Source organism: Doryrhamphus excisus, linkage group LG2, assembly GCF_037039965.1.
Source record: "Doryrhamphus excisus strain RoL-2023G ecotype Guam linkage group LG2, RoL_Dexc_Guam_v1.1, whole genome shotgun sequence".
Classification (NCBI taxonomy): Eukaryota; Metazoa; Chordata; class Actinopteri; order Syngnathiformes; family Syngnathidae; genus Doryrhamphus; species Doryrhamphus excisus.
Window position 1 is genome coordinate 5,277,261 of NC_136358.1, and position 9,715 is coordinate 5,286,975.

The following is a 9,715-nucleotide window of genomic DNA, read 5'->3' on the forward strand; positions in this document are numbered from 1 at the left end:
TCGCAAACTAGAGAGCTAGCGACCTAAACGGTAGCATTCAAGTTATTTCCTTTAAAATTAAATAGCCAAAAACTTACCACTTCCACACGGATAGGGAGGATAACTATTAACAGTTACTTAACCTTTAACATGAACATGAATCATTCATTCATTTTCTACCGCTTTTTCCTCACAAGGGTCGCGGGCCAAGTGTGGCCCGCAGGATACTAGTTTGAGGCCCCCGCCTTGATATGAAAGTTTAATGTTAGTGCGGCACCGCGCAAGTTTGATATGGATGCTGTATGGTATCATGTACCCAGAAAAAATTATTACATTTGATTAATGTTCATGTTAAAGGTTAAATAACTGTTAATAGTTATCCTCCCTATCCGTGTGGAAGTGGTAAGTTTTTGTGCTATTTAAGTTTAAAGGAAATAACTTGAAGGCTACCGTTTAGGTCGCTAGCTCTCTAGTTTGCAAGTTAGCATGTGTCTCAAGACTCTGCAGTTGCGCAATATGTTGTAAATAAAAAGAGTATAAATGTGACTATAGTCGTGTTTTGTCATGTCTACAGGGCTCTAATAATGCTTTGTTCATTTTAATCTGAAAAAAAATATTTGTCTACCCACCAACTATATGTGGTTTCTTAAGTTTTTATTATTTGCCGTTTTATTATCATTATTATTATATTTGTTTATTACTGATTGATTGATTTTCTTTATTCTTGATTTTTGTTTATTTATTTTTCATCTTATTTTGTGTAGAAAAATAAAAATTAAGATATTTGAGAACAGTGGAATGTTTTATCAGAGCTTTAGAAAATTGGAACCAAAGCAAAGTTATTAATTTTTCTGTTTTTAATAAATGCTTTTTTTTTTTTTTTTGGGAAAACCTGATGTGGCCCAGTCTCGACCAGACCCTAGCTCCAGTGGCCCCAAAGTAAATTGAGTTTGAGACCCCTGCTCTAGCAACAACACATTATTTCACCTATTTTGGAAGTACTGATGATGGGGGGGGGGGGGTACACACAACAACATTAAAAACAGAATCAAGATCTCATCAACATAGAACCATAGACCAGAGCTGCATTCTATTCACCCTCCTGTAACGCTCATAACACTGCAGAATGACAGCAAGTGACATATGTCAACTGTCAGTTTTCCACACAAAGTCTCTGAAAAGAATCTGCCGGATATTTTGGCAAGAAAAAAAAAAATAATAAATTCTGCTGGCAAGATGTCAGCAGGACAGCATGGATAGCATCCTAACAGAGCGATACTGGAACTGGTTTGGGCATGTTTTGACACGAGAGAAAGACAGCATCCTAAGAATAGTCCTACATTGGACACTCAAAGGTAAAACAAAAAAAGAGAGGATGACCCAGGAGCACTTGGCATCATAGAGTAGAAGAAGAAATGAAATAAATTTATATCTATAAACCTGACATGGGAAGGTGTCCAGAAAATGAACCAGAGTGGAGAACCTTTGCTGATGTCCTACTTACCAGGAGGACAAAATGGACAATAAGTCAGTACATTAGTGGGGTATTACTGCAATATCAGTTCCTAGCCAACATGTTATAAATATACACATCATTTTTTTGGGTTGTTTGTACTGTTTCGCGCAGACCTCACAGCTAGGAGACCAGGGTTCAATTCCACCCTCTGCCATCTCTGTGTGGAGTTTGCATGTTCTCCCCGTGCATGCGTGGGTTTTCTCCGGGTACTCCGGTTTCCTCCCACATTCCAAAAACATGCTAGGTTAATTGGCGACTCCAAATTGTCCATAGGTATGAATGTGAGTGTGAATGGTTGTTTGTCTGTGTTTACAAATTAGTTGTGCGAGAGGTATAAGTTCCATTGCGAAACACCATGTCAGACGCTATTAATTCTTTGGGAAAATCCAGCGGTCCGCACGCGGGACCTTGTCCCCTCATAGCGACGGCGCAGTAGTCCACTTGCTCCGCATCCACTCCCGATTCCAGCCAGCGGAAACACACGATTCGCTGAAAGGAACGTCGGAAATTATCTGACACAAATCCGTACAGGATGGGGTTAGCGGTGCTGTTGGCGTAGCTGAGAATGACAAAGAGTTGCGTCACCATGGGGTCCGGCGGCCGGTGGAAGACGCTGACTAACTGAACGATGTAGAATGGCATCCAACAGAGCACGAAGACGGCGACCACCAGCAGCACCATGCATGTGATCTTCTTCTCAGAGCGCCGCCGTTGGAGCCAGCCCGCTTTCAACCCCACCGCTCGCATCCTGGCCACCATTAGGCAGTAGCATAAACAAATGGCCGCCACAGGCAGCAAGAAGCCCAGAAGGAACGTATACACCACAAAGGCTTCGGACCACGCCGCTTCAGGCCACAGGAAGTTACAGTCCACAGCGCCGTCATGGGCTGGCACCGTGTCGGCGAAGATAATTATGGGCAAGATAACGAGCAGCGATAGCCCCCACACGCACACGTTCACAACCTTTGCCACCGTGGGGCGGCGGTACCGCGCCGCCTTGATGGGGTGCACCACAGCCACATAGCGGTCCACGCTCAACACGGTGAGGCAGAATATGGATGTGAACATGTTGATGCCATCCACGCTCAGCACCAGCCGACACATGAGCGAACCGAAGGGCCAATGGCGCACGGCGGCCGACGTCGCCAAAAAGGGCACGCTTAGCATGAAGAGCTCGTCGGCGATGGCCAAGTTTAGAATGTAAATATTGGTAGCCGTTTTCATTTTAGCGTACTTGAGAATGACGTAGATGACCATGGCATTACCGGTCAAACCCACGCAGCACACCAGAGCGTAGATGGACGGGATGATGATGTTGCTGACGTCGGGATCCTGGTAGTAGTCCTCGTAGTCCACACTTGTGTTATGTGGAAACCCTGTAGGTTTTTGGCTCTCGTTGAAATCCATCACCACGCTGATTTTCTTCTTTTTAATAATTCTCACTTGCCTCAAAAAACTCCATGTTAGGATTGAAAGCGAGTGTTCGGAGATGGCACGGGATTCTTTCTTCTGGACACTCTTAGTGTTCACCTAAGAGGACAAGAGAAGACATGTCTGCTCATCAATCCATCAATCCATACAACCTCACGGCCATTTAAAGCAGGGGTCTCAAACTCAATTTACCTGGGGGCCACTGGAGCTAGGGTCTGGGCAAGGCTGGGCCGCATCAGGTTTTCCAAAAAAAAAACAAACAAAAAAAACGCATTTATTAAAAACAGAAAAATATACAAACTTTTTCAGTGCTTTGGTTCCGATTTTCTACAAGAAAAGCTCTGATAAAACATTCCACTGTTCTCAAATATCTTAATTTTTATTTTTCTGCACAAAATAAGATGAAAAATAAATAAGAATAAAGAAAATCAATCAATCAGTAATAAATAAATATAGTAATAAAAATAATAATAAACGGCAAATAATAAAAACTTAAGAAACCACATATAGTTGGTGGGTAGACAAATTATTTTTTTTATATTAAAATGAACAAAGCATTATTAGAGCCCTGTAGACATGACAAAACACGACTATAGTCACATTTATACTCTTTTTATTTACAACATATTGCGCAACTCCAGGGTGTTGAGACACATGCTAACTCGCAAACTAGAGAGCTAGCGACCTAAACGGTAGCCTTCAAGTTATTTCCTTTAATCTTAAATAGCCAAAAACTTACCACTTCCACACGGATAGGGAGGATAACTATTAACAGTTATTTAACCTTTAACATGAACATTAATCAAACGTAATAATTTTTTCTGGGTACATGATACCATACAGCATCCATATCAAACTTGCGCGGGCCGCACTAACATTAAACTTTCATATCAAGGCGGGGGCCTCAAACTAGTGTCCTGCGGGCCACATTTGGCCCGCGGGCCGCGTGTTTGAGACCCCTGATTTAAAGTATACAGTAAATCCCTGCCTGTTTCCCCTTTTTAATCCGTGTCAATTCACTCAACATTTTCCATCAGGAAGAAGCTTGACAAGACGTGATGTTGTGTAACTACATGTTTTGTAAGTACAATAGTGTAATTGTGTATTCAAGTGCAAAACAGAATTTGAAATGTGTGATAACTATGAAGTGCGTTTGTAGTAGTGTTTTTTTTTTTTTGCCATACTTATCTACTCCATTTTGATTCCTTCTGCCGCCTCTCCCTGTCCTTTGTCACCAACATTGAATAGTAATTAACATGCGCAGGTCGTCTAATAAAGAACATGGCCCACAATGAGTAGCTTTTTAGCCTTAATGATGAATCAGTAAGGTGACAGTCTTGTTCTTCCTTGCTGCACTATAATGAGCACAATCATTCTTTTGAAGTTGCATGAATGCCGCTCCGTGGATGCCGCATGCGAGCAGGGACAAGGTGGTCCTGGCTCAGGGAAATAATGGTCTTTGCGTTAGCTAGGACATATAATGCTTGCCTCCGTTATCCTTTTGTATGGAATTAATACTCAGCACCACACATGAAAAGATTTCCATTAACTGAATGCATGACAGCATTGACACTTTTGGAGTTATTGTCGTAATAATGGAGGCATATCCACTGTGGAGATGCATGTCTGTAGAATAAAATGTTCAATGCATCCTCAATTAAATTTGGGACAGGGATGGGGGACGAACTACAAGACCGTCTCCAGTAGCTAAATCAAATTATTACTGTAGATCAGGTGTCTCAAACTCAATTTACCTGGGGGCCACTGGAGCTAGGGTCTGGCCAAGGCTGGGCCGCATCAGGTTTTCCCAAAAAAAAAAACAAAAAAAACGCATTTATTAAAAACAGAAAAATATACAAACTTTTTCAGTACTTTGGTTCCGATTTTCTACAAGAAAAGCTCTGATAAAACATTCCACTGTTCTCAAATATCTTCATTTTTTATTTTTCTACACAAAATAAGATGAAAAATAAACAAATCAAGAATAAAGAAAATCAATCAATCAGTAATAAATAAATATAATAATAATAATAAAACGCCAAAAATAATAAAAACTTAAGAAACCACTTATAGTTGGTGGGTAGACAAATTATTTTTTTCAGATTAAAATTAACAAATCATTATTAGAGCCCTGTAGACATGACAAAACACGACTATAGTCACATTTATACTCTTTTTATTTACAACATATTGCGCAACTGCAGGGTCTTGAGACACATGCTAACTCGCAAACTAGAGAGCTAGCGACCTAAACGGTAGCCTCCAAGTTATTTCCTTTAAACTTAAAAAAAGCCAAAAACTTACCACTTCCACAGGGATAGGGAGGATAACTATTAACAGTTATTTAACCTTTAACATGAACATTAATAAAACGTAATAATTTTTTCTGGGTACATGATACCATACAGCATCCATATCAAACTTGCGCGGGCCGCACTAACATTAAACTTTCATATCAAGGCGGGGGCCTCAAACTAGTGTCCTGCGGGCCACATTTGGCCCGCGGGCCGCGTGTTTGAGACCCCTGCTGTAGGTGCTCTTCACAACCCGTTAAATGTGTTCACTTCCTGTGTTTAGATGTTTTCTATTTAGTAGAGAAAACAGTAGCTTGTGCAACATGTCTATGCCTTGAACTTGACCGTGTCTTAAAGCGACAGTAACCCCAAATGATGGTTATGGCAACTAAATGATCGAAGATCATCATCCATTAAACGTCATGACACCGGGTAACGTTTTGACTTCTGAGTCAGTTGCTAGGAGACATCATAGCACCATAGCCAATTAAAATCAGCCAATTATGGAAATAGAAGTACAAGTGCCTTCTGGCATAGTGACTGATCAATATGGTCTCGTTCTCCCAACCTCCTGACTAATAACCTCACAAGGGAGGAAAAAGTTGAGGTGCACTCAAACCTTGTATATTTTCCGATATATATCCTATATATATATATAGTATATATATATAACCTATATATATTTTCATATATGTTCAATCACCGCTACAAAGATAACTGTTAGGCTTATGGAAAATAGTTCCATATAAAAGCTTGCACTCGCAAAACATAGCCATGATTGATTGGTTCTGGACAGGGCGGCACGGCGGTCGAGTGGTTAGCGCGCAGCTAGGAGACCTGAGTTCAATCCCATCCTCGGCCATCTCTGTGTGGAGTTTGCATGTTCTCCCCGCGTGCATGCGTGGGTTTTCTCCGGGTATTCCGGTTTCCTCCCACATTCCAAAAACATGCTAGGTTAATTAGCGACTCCAAATTGTCCATAGGTATGAATGTGAGTGTGAATGGTTGTTTGTCTATATGTGCCCTGTGATTGGCTGGCGACCGGTCCAGGGTGTGCCCCGCCTCTCGCCCGAAGACAGCTGGGATAGGCTCCAGCACCCCCCGCGACTCTCGCGAGGAAAAGCGGTAGAAAATGAATGAATGAATGATTGTATAGCGCCAATGCACAGATTTCATTGGCTGAGTGGCGTCAAATGGGATGGCTTACGTTGCATGCATTTAGTCAGTGGATGTCCCGAGTTGATCAACTACTATCTCCAGTGTAGGCAAAGCTCCCCATTAAATCTACTCATATAATTTTTTGAATATACTGTATGACCAGATCTGTATTGGATGGCGTCTGGGACCAGACTAGTGAATCCTGGTTTAGGGATATTAAAAGACAGGCATATGCATTGATATAAAAATGCAGCTTTGACCACCATATATCCCGCTAGACATCTTCTTAGGATTGTTTGTAGTTCTGTCCTTAATAGATATGTTTATAATTGCGGGCTGCTTGGAGAAGGTGAGTCATATTCTCCCCGCTTACCCTCGCTTACCACTCAGACTCTATTTGATTTGATCGATGCCTCTTTGAGCACCGCAAAAAGGTGAATTTTGCCGATGCGCTGGAGCAGAGCCGAGCGGCAAAGGAGCTTTTAGGAGTGTTTAGCCCGCGTTCACGGCCAGCTGCATTGGAGACCTTTGAGAGATGCTCCTTTTCCAAGCATTTGCATTCTCTCCACATTGTTTTCTTTCATTATAGGACATATGGAGAGATGAAATATGCATTCATGCCTTCTTCGCATTTAGTCCTCATTTAGGGGATTTGATGATGATCGATTATGCGGACTGACAGTATGAGTGTGTCCACTTTTGGTGATTAATTGTATTATCCTGTGGCTAGAAGGCTTTCATATTATTTGTGTGAATGAAGGCAGGATGCCTCTGCTTCAGGGATCGGATTCCAGGAATTCTTCTGGTAATTGTAGTTATAATATCGAATGACTGAAGAGGCGGTAAGAGATGATTCGAAACAATTTGTCTTGAACTTCAGCATCTTAGGAGTTGTCTTGGCAACCATATCTGCATCCATGCACGATGACATAGATTCATTATTGTCTTATGATTCATTGAGCAAGGAAAGCAATTTTGGAACTTTTTTTCATTTGCACTAATTTACACTCTCAGTGGCAAGGTCAAGGCAGCCAATGAAGGAGGTCAATTATCGAATTGATATTTTTAGTGCATTAATTCCATCTATGACCATTAATACGACTCACCAATAAATGCTTTGTCCTTTCACTCCTGACTGTCAATCATCAACTTGTGCATGGCGCTGGTGCCGCTGCGTTGTTTGCTCACCTTCTGCTGCAGAGATGCTCCTGTCCTCCTTGTCTCCTCATCACTGCGATGTCGACGCCGGTCGGTCTTCTGTGTCCTCCAGCATCCGGCTGCTGTATGAGCGGCTTAACGCTGCACTCTTTCCTCTCTCGCTCTCTTTGGTCTACACCGCATTCTATCTCCCGTCTCACAACCGCCTTGCTCTCCTTGCTTTTTTTTTTGAGCCGCATCTCCACAGCGCTCTGCTATTAGACCAGCGCGTCTCAATTATTTTTCTTTCTGTCATGCCCTCCCCCCAAAGGGACTGACATTTTTTTCGTGCATCCCCCACTCCTCCAACTTGAAATACTAGAGAAACTGATATTTATTAATTTATCTGTACTGTACAGGCTGAACTTGAAACGTATTCAAGAGTCAAATTACATGTTGAGTATTATACTGTGTAAATAGGTGACCCCCCCGCACCCCCCAACGCTCTCCCCCTGTTAAAACATAACTTAATTCAAATTACTCCAGATCTATTAGTCAACGGTCAACAAAAGATTATAAGACATTTCTAAAGTTTTGGGACTCCAGCAAACCACAGTGAGAGCTATTATCCACAAATGGCGTAAGAGTGGTGAACTTTCCCCAAAATGAACCCAAGAGCACAGCAACGTTAAAAGTAGCGCAGAATTTCAGAAAAAGAACATCATATCATATAACAGTAAAACATTGTGGTGGTAGTATGATGGTCTGGGGCTGATTTGGGGGGCGCTTCCCAAACCGATGGTTGCTGGTTACAGCCTTGATCCCCCATTGAGGTTCAAAACACTCAAAACCAATCCAGAGAAGGTCAATCAATATATGCTAATTTATCTGAACAAAACATTGACATCTTAGCATCATATGTTCATTCATTCATTCATTCATTCATTCATTTTCTACCGCTTTTTCCTTGCGGGGTGCTGGAGCCTATCCCAGCTGTCTTTGGGCGAGAGGCAGGGTACACCCTGGACTTGTCGCCAGCCAATCGCAGGGCACATACGTATAGACAAACAACCATTCACACTCACATTCATACCTATGGAAAATTTGGAGTCGCCAATTAACCTAGCATGTTTTTGGAATGTGGGAGGAAATCGGAGTACCCGGAGAAAACCCATGCATGCACAGGGAGAACATGCAAACTCCACACAGAGATGGCCGAGGGTGGAATTGAACCCCGGTCTCCCTAGATGTGAGGTCTGTGCGCTAACCACTATAATTATTGTCTGTGTTAAAATTTCTGGGTGTATTAAATTGATTCATTGGATTTATTTTTTTTTTTCTATAGTAAAATTTGCTTTGGTTAGAGTACGTTTTGGTTTGAGTCGGACCTTCTGGAACGGATTAAAGATACTAACGAAGGCAGGAAATTAAAAAAACCTAATAATGACAAAAATATTCTACTATTTGAATCCGACTTTATGGAAATTCACTCATTGGTTGAGTCTGGAACCCATTAAGCATGATAAACGAGGGATGACTGTATACATATGAAAGTGTATGTACAGAAACTAAGGCCTTTTCATGCAGAACAAAGAAAGGGAGAACATGCAAACTCCACACAGACATGGCCGAGGGTGGAATTGAACTCTGGTCTCCTAGCTGTGAGGTCTGCGCGCTAAACACTCGAGCGCCGTGCCGCCCAGCATCATATGCTATTATCAATTAATAATTATTTTTTTTTAGAATACACCGAGGGCCAATAAAGTGCGTGAATTGAAATGAAATAAGCCATTTATAAGATTCCCTCACAGATGAGTTGCCATCAACAGACCGTGACGTTTAATAAGGCCGCCTTGATTGATGTGTTGTAGTGAATTAAAAAAGCAGGAAGCAAGGCCAATTTGTTGTTAAATACACAGTTTGGACACGTCATTCTAGTGACAGCTGCTTCAGATCAGATCACGACTTGTCCGTGCCTCAGGTGGTCCTCAAGGAGAAGATTGAGGGGGAATCATTTCCCAAATGAAAATGCGGTTTGCTTGTAGAATACGCTTCAGCAGGGGGTTCTATGATCGTTACAAGGAGAAAGAGGCATTGTGTGTTTACTTGGAATTAATTTCCTGTGTGAAAAGGTCATCCGGCAAAGTGGAGCCAAAGTCGTTTTGGACTTGCCGTCTGCTTTGCATGTCAATGTCACCTT

The 9,715-nt window shown here is 41.9% G+C and overlaps 1 protein-coding gene across 2 annotated transcripts; it reads right to left on the minus strand.

Annotated features, from left to right (window-relative positions):
- Window positions 1-1,804: 1,804 nt before the first annotated feature.
- sstr1b (somatostatin receptor 1b) lies at window positions 1,805-7,748 on the minus strand. 2 transcript variants are annotated; one of them, XM_058068048.2, is made up of 2 exons: window positions 7,567-7,748; window positions 1,805-3,025 (listed from the first exon to the last, which is right to left on the minus strand). In XM_058068048.2, the coding sequence occupies exon 2, from the start codon at window positions 2,900-2,902 to the stop codon at window positions 1,805-1,807; it is 1,098 nt and encodes a 365-aa protein (XP_057924031.2). In that variant the 5' UTR covers window positions 2,903-3,025; window positions 7,567-7,748. The 2 variants fall into 2 exon arrangements, with proteins under 2 accessions (XP_057924031.2, XP_078645238.1); XM_078789112.1 differs by lacking the exon at window positions 7,567-7,748 and adding an exon at window positions 3,119-3,147.
- Between the last annotated feature and the right edge of the window lie 1,967 nt (window positions 7,749-9,715).